The 15,578-nt window shown below is 29.1% G+C and overlaps 1 protein-coding gene across 2 annotated transcripts in view; it reads left to right on the top strand.

Annotated features, from left to right (window-relative positions):
- LOC142319194 (uncharacterized protein C18orf63-like) overlaps positions 1–15,578 on the top strand; it is a 48,593-nt gene that overhangs the window by 5,510 nt on the left and 27,505 nt on the right. The window contains exons 2-3 of one of the 2 annotated variants that reach the window (XM_075356187.1): positions 4,990–5,157; positions 8,872–9,007. In XM_075356187.1, the coding sequence (XP_075212302.1) occupies positions 4,990–5,157; positions 8,872–9,007 (304 nt within the window). The remainder of the gene's footprint in view (positions 1–4,989; positions 5,158–8,871; positions 9,008–15,578) is intronic. The other variant, XM_075356188.1, reaches the window with a different exon arrangement.

The raw sequence follows: 15,578 nt of genomic DNA on the forward strand, positions 1-15,578 counted from the left end.
GCAGATCTCACACATAAAAAAATCTATTGACATGCCATAAAACCAACATTGGCATCATTCTACATAAGAAACTTATACATCAATATTTAATAAAAAAAAATACTTTCCATTCTAAAAACAAACTATAAGTACAGCAAAGTATCACATGGGCACATCTCAGACATCATTAACATGCTAAACAATAGAAGTAATTAAAACAAAAAATATATATAATTCTGTTCTTCCTATGAGTTGCCCTATTTGCACTACCTACAACAATCCATACATATTCATGGACCAACTTCACTTTAATAAACAAATAAAATAATTCACATTTAATTAGACTTGGAGAAAAGCTCACAAATAAACAAAAATTTGGTTTTGTGTTTATTTTAGAACAATTAAAAATTTTGCACATTATGTATTTTTAAAATGTATCTAATGAAATTGAAATTACTTAAGATCAAAGCATTAACAATTATACAATGTAATCTTTGAGACAAGTATTGCTATAATTGCCAGCAATAACTTAGAGCTACATCAAAAAACTAACACAACAGTTTTAATTTAAGAAGACTGCCACCTACATAAAAACTAAGGAAGACTGATCAAATAGTAGAACACTCTAGATAACTATTTGAATATATTACCGTGTACTCTGAACATAGATGGAAGTATATAAAAAATATGCTTTCAGAAGAGCTTTTTAAAAGTATAATCCATTCTCTACTTCTTTACTATTACTGATAAAACAGTTGTTAGAAATTTTCATCTTATAAGCAGAGTGGTGTTGAAATGATCCAATATTTGGTTTTGTTAAAAAATATTTATTTGAATTGCAATTCAAAAAAGTAAAATACGTGTTTACTGTATACCTAGAAATAATATTTTGATTATCATGTGCTCAATGTGACCACCATCACGTCTAGCAACTTCTTCAACATGAACTTCTATGTTGTTAATAACTTGACAACATGTACCCTCAGTTATCTCGTTGCATGCCTCAATGATTAGCCCTTGCAGCTCTATCATTGTATGAGGATGTTTAGGGAAAAACCTTTCCTTTAGAAATCCCCAAAGAAAATAATCACACGGATTCAAATCAGAACTGTTCAGGGGTCAGTTCTGTCCATGCACAGAACGATTAGGAAATCAGTTTGAAATGGCATTTGCGTTAAAAGTTTTATGCAGAAAGTCTAAAACAATATTAGCTGTGTGCAGTCTGGCTCCATCCTGCATGAACCATTTGTTTTCTAATTGAAACCCTTTTGCAAGAAGCTGAGGGACAAAATTATTATGCAGCATGGTTAGATAATGTTCACTGTTCAGAAAAGAATGGTCCTATTACCCCCAAGACTTGAGATAGCGACTCGTACCATAATTCTTGGGGCATGATGCACCTTTTCATGAAGCATGTGTGGATTTTCGGAAGCCCAAAACCTCACATTTTGTTTATTAACAACCTCGTCTAGGTGAAAATGTGCCTCATCTGAAAACCAAACATTGCTCAACAGTACGTCTTATTACACAGCCCGTTCAGTGAATGCCATCCTTGATGTTTCCTTTGATGTTTGCCATTCTTTGATGTTTGTTGTCAACCATTAATTTAGGCAAAACTGTTATTTTTTACGGATACAAATGCAAATCAGTTTTTAAAATTTGCTGCACAGATCGCCTAAAAATCCCAAATCATTCTGCTGTTTTTCTTGTTGATTGCCCGGGCTCCTCAGCATTGCTGTTCTGACAGCTTTGAAATTCTGTGGAGAACGATCTTCAGCAGGCCATTCACGCTTATCTCAGATACTGAACCATCACTATTAAACTTTTTTTAAAGTCTAATTATTGTTTTAAGTGAGGGCAACCACCAACTTGGAAAAGCGGAACGAAACCGTCTTTGTGTAAGCACCACACTTTTTGTTTCATTTAAAAACAACACAGTCTTTATGCGCTGTTCAAGTCACTCTTACTTTGTCAGTCATCTTGGAACGATACACTAACAGCACACTCGGAAAGAGAAGAAATTAATATTAATGAACTGCTGTCACTTCTGCCAACATAAAACACATTAATAATTAACCTAAACAATTACTGCCACAACAAATATTGGATTATTTTGTGTGCCATCCTGTAGGTTGGCATTCTCATTTAACATGTAGTTAAATATGTGTCAATTTATCAGTTTATTTACATATATGACATCTTTTTGAATATGTAGTTTAGTAGTTTATTTGATTTGTGCTTTTTATTTAGTATGTTATGTTTGTCAAATATAATGAATGATTTTTTTTTTACTGCTCAAGGGCATTGAGTTTGCAATTTTTATAGTATTTGTAAAATTTTTATTTTTCTCCAATTTCTGTGAACAAGGATGACTCAAATTTTTTGTTAGTGTTTGTATGTATTAGTGATATGTGTGGATACATTTGATTTATCATGTAAACTATTTACCACAATCATATACAGTTTATTGTTAGATAAATGCTAAGATTGCTGGGTTTATTAGGGTATACTTTGTTATTACTAAAGTGATCTTGCATATTTTACCTGTGATTTTGAAAGCAAAAGAGTGAAATGCTTGTTACTTTATATACTGTTTGTTATGTTATGTTATTTATTTTTTGTCATTACATATGTTTTTATTCATTCAGTTTTTTTCTCTGTTAAAATGTCTCTAAGTATAGATGCTTAGCTATTTTATATTACTAGATTTATTATTTAACGTTCTTCAGTTATGAATATTCTGAATCCTTCAGTGTAGTAAAAAGTAAAATAAGTAACTAACATGAAAAGTTGCATGTTTATGTTGTATGTGACATATTATGGATAGGTGTCGATTGTGGTGAGTTTTTAAAGTTTGTATAAGTTGTGCTTGCTGTCTATTCAGATTATAAAGAAAGTTGTAAGAATGTGAGAATTTTGTTATATTCTAGAGTGAAATTTAAGTTGGGATTGAGTTTGTTGATGAGCAGAGATACATTATTGTAGATATACATTATCTCAAATGTTGCAAGTAAAGTGTTGCTTGATATGTATTCTTCCTTAATGTTACTGATGAGATGTTTAATGTTCTATATATTTGAATTCTTTACATGTGACCAATGATTTTGTTCATGTGTTGTCATTTATTCTATGTAGGCTGCCTTAGTTAGTGATAGATCTAATAATTTTATCTTGTGTGTAGATTTTGAGTTACGCTTTTAATATTGGTACTACAAGGTATATTTATTTGAAGTGGCATTTGTGTGTGTTTGAAGGTGTATTTTTTAGATTATATTAACTTTTATATTTTTGTTTGAAATCTTGTCTAATCCTAAACAAATATTTGTACTGGGTAAACTGAACCACATTCATTCACAGATACAGAAAATGAGTATACACATTAGTCATATTAGAACAAAGCTTTGCAAATCACCTTATGCAAACACTGGTATAAAGATACCATAGTATGCAAGTTTGAAACATACCTAGTGAAAGTCAAGATCTTAACACACTTCAGTAATACAAAATTATAAAACTTACAAACTCAGTAAATTTGAGAGCATACTAAATTAACACAGTAAAGAACAAAAATACAATATCACCACAGTGGGTTTCCTTATCATTCTTTAAAATGTGCTCCATCTGAGACATTATTGAGGAATGAAATGGTGAAGATTTTCTGGAATCATATTTTCAATACTCATTCAATATTATAATAGCATTCAATATTATATTTATTTATATTAATCATGATGTTTTATTATTCTAAAAAGGAGTAATCCTCACTCCATCATGTTGATGAAAATTACCATGTGCAGTTGAAAATGTTTTAATCTAAGTCAGAGTTCTACTGTTGTATTAAATTTAGGCTGTAATAAAAATTTAATATTTTTGTCTAATATTCATTGTCATCTTTCTCTGAGAACTACACTGTCAAATACATTTAAAAATTCCAGTACTTATTTTATTTAGACCTCCTTGATATAGTTAGTAATTAAATACTAATAAATTTTATTTACTTCCTTCTTTAAAACAATATGTTCTCAACTTTCTATATCATGAACCCTTATTTTGCTTTTCTTAAATAGAAGGTATCTCCTGAGGGTATTCTTTTAAATTCACATCTAAGGAAAAACAGTATGTATGTTCCCTGAAATTTAGCTTAGGGAATTGCCAGTTTCTAGGAATCCGTTTAAAATGTCTTCAAGAAAGCACAAATATACTTCTTCAAGAGTCCATATGAAATACTGTTAATTATTTTGAAGAATAACTTGATTTTTAGAAATTTGATAGAACTAGATAAGTGCAATCATTAAAAAAATGACTAAGTGTAATTAAAAACAATATGTCAATAATCCATTATTATATCAAGTTTGATTTTGTGAAAACACAAGATAAATTTGGTTAAGAAAATTAATGATGCCACTTATCTGCCATCAGTAAATCTCTTGTAACTCCCTTTACTTTGCACTTTTCTTGTATCTTCTTCCGCCATAGGTAAATTGTAGTGCAGCATTAATAAAGAAGTATTTTACACAATTTTTAAGTATTGTACTGTTATTCTAGTGATATGATGACAAGATTGTTTATTTTTATGTATTATTCAAAAATAGAGCATGGTAAGTTTGTTTCAAATACTAATTAATTAAATAATTAAGTGTATTAATAATAATTATATTACTGTTTTAAATGTATATATATTTTTTCTTTATATATTTTAATTAATTATATACTTTTATTAGAATCCCATCTATATATAAAGAACACTTATTTAAATAACTCTTGTGTATACAACAAGCATAATAAATTTATATAACAAGTTCTTTATTAATGAATTAGCTTTTATCTCTTATCTCAAATCAGAATCATAGTGTACATTTATTAGATATCATATTTGTTTTTTTTTTACAATAAAAATTTTTCTGTAGATGTTTTGTTATGGTTTTGATATTAATTATTGTTAATTATAATGATGTTGATTTATTTTTCTGTAATATATTTTTTTAATTGTAAAACTATTTGCTACTGTAGACTATGGTCTACACCAGCTCAAACTAAACAGGAAGGTACAAAAAAAATATTATTTGCTAAAGTGCCAGATGCTGAAAACTTGTGTTGTATTGTTGCATGGTATGAAGAAAGTGATAAACCTACAACATCAATGTATTCATTTTACCAGTGGACAGCTTTGAAATGCAGGTATGTTTTGATACTTACATATGTTTTAATACTTTTTAGTTCCTTTTTTAAAGGTATTGTTCTTTTTTTTATTATGGCTACTATTTATTGACATATGATAACATATTATAGACCAGCACAATGAAATAAGATTTACACATTTACAAAATAAATTATTTTTTATACTTCCTGAATACATAGAAATATGTTTTTCAATTATCTTTTGAGAACTATAATTCAGCACATTCCGTTATTGCAGATGAAATTATTGTTCATGGGACTCATCTAAACATATTTGGAAACACAGTTGGTCAAATATAGTATGTCTAATATGTTGTGTTGGTTCATTTTATTATTTTTATTTGAATTTTGTGTATTAATAAATTTCATGTTATTCAAGTGTGTTGAGATTGTGTTTTATGTGCTATGTATATAAATTGTATGTCCTAACTGATATTTTTTTACGAGTATTGTTTCATAAAGTGGTTTGCAAAGGTTGATTTTTCTATTGTGTATACCTTTGTTCAGTTTATAGTCACTAAATTAATATAATTACTGTAGTTTAATTTGTTATGCCTGAGTTCATATGTTTATGATGTTGCTTTGTTATTTAGTCAGTCAATCTTATGCATTCTGCCCATGGTTTTGAATACAACACAATAACCTTCTTTCCTGAAAAATTGCATTTTTCTTAAGTTTGTCGAAGTATATTAACAATAGGTGTTTTTTATCACTAAGTTTGTTTTTCATTTTTTGTTTTATATATTATGTGATTGTAATTAATCATTAACATTCATTAGGTATTGCATTCTTCAGAATATCTGTCTGCTGATGTAAATATCTGTGTATTCCAATGTAATGCGGTGTTAAAAAGTGTATGCTTGTATTGTGTAGGGTGATCAAGTATGTTGTTCATGAGTATATCAATTGTGATAATTTATTTATTTTAAAGGTGTGCTTGTCTTCTGTTTTGGATGTAGGAAGTTGAGTGTTTTGTTGTATTTATATTTTGTAGTGTTCTACAAGTTGGGGTATATGTTATTGATAGATGTAGGTTGAGCACAAAATTATTTTTTGTTACCTCTGCATAGAGTATGATGTATTAAACATAATGGTATTACAATAATATTTTGTTGCATACTTCTTGGTATTTAGAAAATAAGTTTTAAATAATTTATTAATAAGTTTTATTGATCAAAGTATTTTACAGATGGTCGATTAAATTACTATTTGAATTTTTTTATCAAGTTTCAAAATTTATCATGTTATGTGTTAAAAAAATGGATTAAATTTGGTTGACACAATTAAACTTTGTATATACATAAAAAAGTAATAACACAAAAACAAGTAACAATAATAATAAAAGCAATAACAACAAATGAATTAAATAAAAATTAATCAAATAAATGATTGGTGACAAAATAAGTTCTCAAAAATAAATGGTGATATGTTATTCAGATATTGAATGACAAAAAAATATTATCATGTGCAATTAATTAGCCTTCATAAAATATTAATTAACAATAGATTACCATTGAAATTAAGTCACTGAGATAGAAATATAAATTTCTTATAAGTTTAAGTATAAAACTTAAAATTTTAACTTTAAGCAACTGTTACTAACTCTCTACACCCAGTCACTATTTCATATAATTACAGTAGCTTGCAGATTAGTCCGAACACAGATGTTATTTAATAAAAAGTAACTATATTAAAAAAGATATCATACCTGTACAATTCGTGAATATCTAGTAATTAATATTTCCTTCTTTATTCTTAATCACTTACACGATTTGGCATCGATTCAACAAGTGTTCTACACATTTTTTTCTCACATTTTTTCATCATGAAACCATACCAGTATTATTGCTTTAATCAGGTCAGTGTTTGTGGTATAATTTATTTTTGAGAGTCATTTGAGTTTAAGTCTGGGGAGTTACCTGGCCAGGGAGCACTTTAACATTTCATTCTTCGAATAATTTTTCCATTTTTTTGCTAGAATGGCAATGCACCAAATCTTGTTGAAACACTCTGTTGCGTTGTAGAAATTTGATTTGAAGTTGTGTCATAATCCTTTCCTTCAGAATCTTGATATATCCATCACTTTTCAATATTCCATCTACTGGAAGTAATGAACAAGGGCCTTCAATATGAAACAACCCCAATCAGCACATATCTAGCACATATCTAGCACAAACAGCACATATCTAGCAATCAGTTAGATTGCTAGATATGTGCTGATGATGTATTTTCATCTGATGCTTTTCTAACACATGGAACTCTTTGCCCCTGAACATAAAAATGTGACTTGTCAAAAAACATAACATTTTTCCAGCTTCTTTAGTTCATTTAGCACTCTTTGATCCACAAGAGTTTTTTTTCAAATTACTGGTTAAAAGCTGTTTTTTAGCTAGCTCAGAGGGTTTCCATCCAGCTGCAAGAAGTCAGTGTCTAACAATTGTTATGACAAATGTAAATCTGGTCCACTGGCTGCTAATTCTTGATTTACGTCCACAGCAGATAATTTTGGATCAAGTTTACTTTTTCTCATTAATAACCTATGTTGTCTCATGTGTCTCTCAAATCCTATGTTGGAGAAGTTTTTCTTTTACAGCTGTATTTGCCTTTCATTTGAGGAGAAAAGGAACCAGTTTCTTTCAATTCTTTTAAAATAGCATTCACTGTCCTTAGTCCAACATTACATTCAGAAGGTATTTGTCATGTCATATTTGTATGCTCAGAAAGGGAAACAATTCCAAACACTTTCTTGGAGTTATGTCCATTATTATATATTCAAGATACACAGAACAAAAAATGTGAAAAGATGATTTTGTAATAAAAATTAAATAAACTTTAACAAAACACTATTTATAACATTAAAATTACTAAAAACCAAAGAACAATAACTTCAATTATATAGAAAACTTAAAGAATGGGTGTAGCCCCACTTGGCTCACAAGTCCAAGCCAAACCAGCTGTTACTGCTGTATTTTATCTGCTGTATCTGCAGCTATCCTTGGTGAGTCACAGCCATATGCATTCCAATCTGATCCTTCAAAAATTTCTCCATAAAACATCATTTTCTGTAGCCACTACTACTCTTAATTTATTATTTTCATTTACATGCTACACTTCAGACTAATTCAGCATTATAGTTGACATGGATGTCAATTACACTTCTATAAATCCTTTCTTCCCAATACACATTATAGGATTCCCTTACCAGTATTATGCAAAAAAATTCTTATTTAAAATCTTCTAGTTTTTACTTCAAACAATGCTCAAAATCTTTGTAATTCATCTTACATTCCATATGTTATCTGTTTTATATATTCTAATTCTCATCTTGCTTTACCGTTTTTCACTTTCTTTTAGAAGTAAATGCTTTATATATAGCTAATCAATTTTGCTCTTTCTTTTATAAGATTTTGTCACAAAATTTTCTGTTCATCTTAAAACCTCTAAAAATAATTTTAATAACTTTGTCTGAAGTTATAAAATAAAGATTGTAAAGAACAAAAGAAGGAATCGTTTTGTAAGGAAAATTTCAGATTTGAAATAAAGATTTATGAATTTCTAGAAATTTATTTTTACATTTTGAAAACTGAAAAATTCTTGCAGCACTTTTAGTTCAAACTTCTAAAGATACAGCTTCAGAGTATGATTTAACATGTAGTGATTTGAAAAAATTAATGACAATTTTCTTTTCAATAATGAATAGTTTTTTATTTACAGACGATTAATATTTACAATACCAGAACTGATTGCAACTCCTGAATTAGGAGGTTTACATAATATTTATATTATTGTTAGCAAAGAGTTTTATTCACTTAATAAATTGCAACCAGTTCTAAAGAAAAATGGATTACATGTAAGTAGTGTTTTATTTTGTTGTTTTTTTTACATATTTATACCTATTTGAGAGGTTATAGACTATTCTTTATGTAATCCTTCTACTGTTTTTGCTACTTAAATATAAATTATACTTGTTAGGTTTTATTATATCTAATGTGTTCACATTATATTTTTCTATAATTTTTGTTATATATTATTATTATTTACAATTATTTTACCAATTCACTTGCATCTTAGTGTGCATCATGCATAGCAGCATCCTGGCATGCTGTAATACCACTTATACAGCTGCTAATTCCAGGGTACATGAGGGGACCCTCATGTTCCCTGCATTCATGAATCCTCATCGGACTATTTGAGTAGTCTTAAGTAGTTAGTGGGATTTGTTCCTCTGTTTCAAAAAATCTACTACCGGCTTTTGTGATGTGTTGAATTTGGTCAGAGGACTCAAGATGGACCTGTCATTTTAAGTTCTTTTTTTTACTGTTAATTGTTGCCTATTGTCAGTTATAAGTTCATAATTAGATCTACCAATATATAAAATATGTTAGATGCATCAAACTACTGTATTAATTTGTATGATATACATTCATATCAAAACTTTATATTTATTCTGTGTAGTTCTTCATCATGAATTATATAGTATATTGTAGAATATAGCAAGCATTTACAAGGAATCCCTAACTTAGGCTGATGAGGAAGATTGTGAAAAAACTTGGAATATAATTTCACATTGTAGTAGATATTTACTTCCTTGTACGAAGTAAAGGAAAAAACATTTCGGTTTTCAGATTTCAATGGAAATATCCATTTTGACAATCCCTGAATCCATTTTGACTAGTCTCAGCATGACATCTGTACGTATGTATGTATGTACGTATCTCTCGTAACTCAACAACAATTAGCTGTAGAATGTTGAAATTTTGAATTTACAACTGTTGTAACATCTGATTGTGCAGTTCCCATTTTGATTGCAATTGACTGAACCAAAAGTGTCCAAAAAAAATAAAAAATCCCAAAAATTTGGATTTTGGATTTTTTCTTGACTGCAGTAATAAGCCCTCATTGACAGCTTTTGAGCTATATATCATAAATGGTACTTATTTTCATTGGTTCCAGAGTTATAGCCAAGTAAAATTTGAATTAATGAAATATTTGGATCTTGCAACAGAAGGTGCATTGGTTCAAATTAGACTTCATCTCCTCTTTTTTTAAAACTTTTGTTAGTTTATTTTTTTTTTTAATTTAAATATATTGATTTATTAATAATTATTGTAAAAAGTTTTAAAATAAATATTCTTAAATTATTAATTTAAATTTACAATTATTAATTTAAAGAATTAATTTAAATTTTACAATATTAAACTAATCATACAAAAAATCAGAAGTTATTAGTGAAATAAAATTTTATGTACTTTTAAAAATGTGTATATCCTCCTCAGTCCTGGCGATCCCTACAGGGGGACATAAATTAGGGTGTATTTCAGGTAGTCTAGTGGTTTTCTCACAGGTAGTATTGTTATGTAGTTCATCTGTTAGAAGAGAGATGACAGCACATTTTGATCTATCTTACAAGGTTGTATTAGTTGTCTATCAGCTGCTTTGTAAACTTCAACATGGCCAACTCCAGGAATCGCAAGTTTTCTGTAGGAGATAATTGTAAGTACTTGTCAATATTCTTTATTACTTCAGTTTTTTTATTACTAAAATGTTTTTAAACTTCTAAAAAACATCTCTGGTATTTCAATATGAATTTAACTGTAGTTTTAACAATTGACAGGTAACCAAACTTTAATGCCCTCTGCAGGGGACATCAGGTCTCAAGATTTCTTTTTTTTAAATATTGATACTTCATTTTTATCTTGACTGAGCTGTAAATTTATTACCTTTTTAATACAATTTTGTCCATTCAAGCAAGTTTTAAGGGGTTTTGTGTTATAATATTCTATTCAGGCTACTTTTTAATTTATTTAATAAAATCATTAGCCAAAAGTTTATTATTTTCAGACCAACATTTACAGTGTGTTCAGACTTTTTTTATTTTATGAAAATACAAATAAAATTTCATTTTTAATTGTTAATTGTTATGGTTTTCTCTGCCTAGGTTCAACTGTGTTTGTTGAATTTGAAAGGAAACATTTGGATGGCGATATTTTGGACTGTGGCTTGACTGATGATGAGGATATGGATCCTACAATTGCAGTTGATGTTCGTAATGAAAGCAGTGATTATTTGTCTTCTTCACCTTCATCTGATGACGATGATGTTGTTGATAATGAAGAAAATACAGGTGATCAGGAACATGTACTGCAAGTTATAGAACCTGCACTGGAAGTTATAGAACCTGCAACACCAACAAAGCTATTCTGGAAGACGTCTATGGAATTTTTCCCTCTTCCACCTGCACCAGAGCATGAAGAGGTAGAAGCCCAACCTTTTAATTTCCCTCCTATTGAGTACGTAAGTAAGTACATACCAGTAGATATTTTTAAAGTGCTAAGTGATTTTATCAGTCAAAGATATTTATCTGAAACTGGTAAAACTCTTAAGTGCTCTATCCAAAAAATTAAAATTTTCATTGGAGTGACTATTATCATGTCTTAATTAAAATATCCATGTATATGCATGAACTGAGAACAGAACACTAGAGTTCCAATTATTGCAAACAATATTAGTAGAGAAAGATATTTTTTATTATGAAATAATATGAAATTGCAAAATGACACTGTCCCATTACAAGAAAAAATATCTAATAAGTTCTGAAAAGTGCAGCCTATAATTAAGTCAGTTCAGAGTGGGTGCAGGCTAAATGCTAGGTCAAAATCTGTTTCAGTTGATGAACAAATGAAACCCTTTTGGGGAAGAGTATCATGTCACCAGTATATTAAGGGGAAACCAAATCCATGTGGACTAAAAAACTTTGTAGTTACTGCAGTTGGTGTGGTCTTTCCCCTGATTTTTTTATATCAAGGGAAAGGAGACACAATTTACGAAGGTGAATATTCTGATAAGCTTGACATAGCAGGCAAGGCAGTAATAAAACTCTGTGACATCCTACCTCCTGGTGTAACTATTTACATGGACCAAAATTTTACATTCATACCTTTGTAACAGTTGCATTGTGTAGCACAGGCTCAAGGAACTGGCACTCTCCAGAAAAACAGAATTCCTTCAAATTGTCAGGTGAAATCTAATAAAGAAATGAAAAAACAAAGGTGAGGGAAAATTGATCAGAGAGTCAGAAGTAATAGTTAAATAGCGATAGTTCAGTGAAATGACAACAGACCAGTAACTGTAGCTTCAAGTGAAGACTATTCCAACAGGTCAATGTAAACGCTGGTCCAAAAAAGATGGGCAGTTCATAATGATAACTCGACCAAACACTGTAAAGTGTTATAATATGAATATGGTAGGAATTGATTTCTTAGACCATGTAATTTGTTATTACTGAATTTCTGCACGGACAAAAAAGGAGAAAGTATGTCTCATCATGCATATGATGAACTACTTCGCAGTTGCAGTGCCTTGGATTGAATACAGGCGAGACCAAACTGCTTTCAGAACTGCGAAAAGAATGTCTTGGACTATCTTGATTTCAGATCTAGTGTAGCACAGGAGTTAATTCATTCTGAATTAACTCTTGTGATATTCTAGTGACTCAGATTTTGAAGTTGATCCACAACCAGCAGAACATCATCAGGGTACCATTCCACAACCTCCTGATTCGTTAAGAAGAAAAGTGTATCTTCATTTACCAGAATTTCCTTCGCCGGTTGAAAAAAATAGGTGCCGTTTTGCTGGCTGTTCAGCTAATAAAGCACATATTAAATGTTCCATATGCAAAGTATTTCTCTGTTTGCAGGATAACAGAAATTGTTTTAATTTATACCATGAATTGTAATTTCTAAAATTTTTGTTTCTATTTTTAATTTTGTCAAATTTTTAATTCAACCTAATATTTTATTTTAGTGTAATTTTATATTTTTAAAACACTGATTTGTAAATGAAGTCTGTCTTCATATTTTTAAGGCTTTCAATGTATTTTTTATAATTTACAATGTACTGTACAGTAGCATGTAATATTTTGTTGATAATATTCCCAACAAATTATTTCTGTTTTAATTACTGTAGTTATTATGAAATATATTGATCAATTTTATTTTGATGTATTTTAAATTTAATAAAACAATGTTTCAGTGCTCTTATTTTGGCTTTGCTTATTGATATTTTTGAAAAATATACTTCAGCCCTATCATACGAAAAAGATGGTTAAAGACCTGATGTCCCCTATAAGGAACACGTAGATTTAGGGGCCGTAATAAAAAAATGCAGAAAATATTGAAGAAAACCTTTAGACATTATATAATTCAAACCATAAATTTTGTTTTTAAGTTTTACTCCAGGACTGAGGAGGATAAGTAATTTAATAGGCATTATTACATATGTGCATATGTAATAGATTTGGTGAAGCATCCGAATATTTAATATTAATTAAAAATTATAATTTAGAATAGATTATTTTTGGGATTTTCTAGTTTAATTTCTGTTAATTTTATTTAATTATTCAGGAATTTCTGTTTAATTTTATCAATGTTAAACTTAACTACAGAATGACTGAAAAATAGATTAGACCCTCACAAGAACAACATATACACTGAGGCATACATGCCCAATCTAAAATAAATTCCAAAAAATTTCTTTTCTTTTAGTTCATTACTCCTCTTCTGATTGTCAGACAATATTCTCCCAAAGTTGGAGTTTATCATCATTTCACTTATTTGTTTTTTGTTGCCAATTATTTAATCGCTCGCTCTTTGGTTTGATATAATTCTACTGATCTTAATTTGTATAAACGTTCTCTACTTTTCAAATTTTCTCTCTCTTTATATTTATCATCCTCTTTTAATATTTTTACTCTTTCTTTGGTTTTAACATTTTCTTGCTCTTTATATTTATCATCTTCTCTTAATTTTTTTTATTCTTCCCTGGTTCTTAACATTTTCATCTCCTTCATATTCATCTTCTTCATGTTATCTTTCTTTTTCCTGTATGATGTTTCTTTTCACTTTTGATTATTCAAAAACTAATCCAATAATAAAAACTGAATACTTTAAACCATAAGGTCAAAATTAACATTTGTAATCAGTATATGGGAGTTCACTAAACAGAATAGATTAAATATTATTAACTTTTATTTATATGACCCACCAGAAATCTGAAACTTTGTTAATCAGCATCTCACAAAGATACGAATAATACTGATCTAATAAAACGAGTAATAAAGGGACTTTCACTCTATCCTAATATTTCATGTTGTTCGATTAACAATTGTATAAATATTTGATGTTAATAAAAATTAATATTTCAGCAAGTGTGTAAATGTCCATTTTATTAAAGAATTGGAGGATCATATCTCATTTTCAAATGAAATAAGTTTAAATCAACTGCAGAATAATTTAATAGGTGTATAAAGAAGTCATGTGGTGTCAACATCAGATTTTTTTAGGGAAAAATAAAAGTTACTATAGACTTCAAAAGAAAAAAAAATTTACTTGTAACATTTTTTTAAATGTAGTGAAAAAAATGTGGTAAAACCACTGCCAAAATTTAGAATCTATTCTCTAAACACAAAGAAATAATTTTATTTCTAATGTAAAAACATATTCTTTTTTTTACAATTTGATGGCCTTTTTTTACTTCATTGCTTTCAAGTAACAAATCTTCCAGGTGGCTTTGGCATGCCCTTATAAAAAAGTTCATAATTTAAAATAATACAAAAGAAATTTCAGAATGTAATTTAACATTATTTAATATCATATATTCATATATGCCTATGATATACAGTAATGAACCTAATAAGGCTAGTGAAAAAAAAAAAGTATGAATACAGATATGGAGACTGCATGATTATTTAATAAGTATAACTAGAGGACCTGTGCTGCTCCACAGCATCAGTAAGTAAATTATGTAAGTTATAATATATGTAACTTACTGTGTGGTTCATAAGATTTCATTCCAGGCAACATTAGCTCTGAGTCGACCCTTTGATTTAATCTCCACTTCCTCATTTTTAAACGAATTTGCACATGATAGAGCAACATACAGTTGTCCATGGCCAGAAACTAGTTCAGATAAGTAGATTCCTACTTGTCCAAAGTTTGTCCATGCACCTTGTTGATGGTCAAGCACAATGATAAACATATAGGAACTTGTCTTCATTTAGAATAAAATGAGACAGTATTGTCAGAGGATGTCAAATCAATTTGAGGCAAAAGTACCCTTTGTCCAACATTCACACCTGTTATAATTTCCACTTATAAACAGTTTTCATATATTTTCCAGATTTTCAGTTTCATTCCATTCAACAATCCCTTCTCTGGATTTAAATTTCACAGCAACATTATAATGCTACCTTCTTTTAATGTCAACATGCAGCAGCAGTCCACTCATTTCGAGGGTATTTAGCTGCATCTATTTCAATTTGACTTAAACGACATATAATTTTGATTCTCAGCTGTCAAGTAGACTGAAATATCATACAGACCAGTATTTCCAATTATTACATTTAAATAATGTACCAATTTCTG

Source organism: Lycorma delicatula, chromosome 2, assembly GCF_047948215.1.
Source record: "Lycorma delicatula isolate Av1 chromosome 2, ASM4794821v1, whole genome shotgun sequence".
In the NCBI taxonomy this organism is placed as follows: Eukaryota; Metazoa; Arthropoda; class Insecta; order Hemiptera; family Fulgoridae; genus Lycorma; species Lycorma delicatula.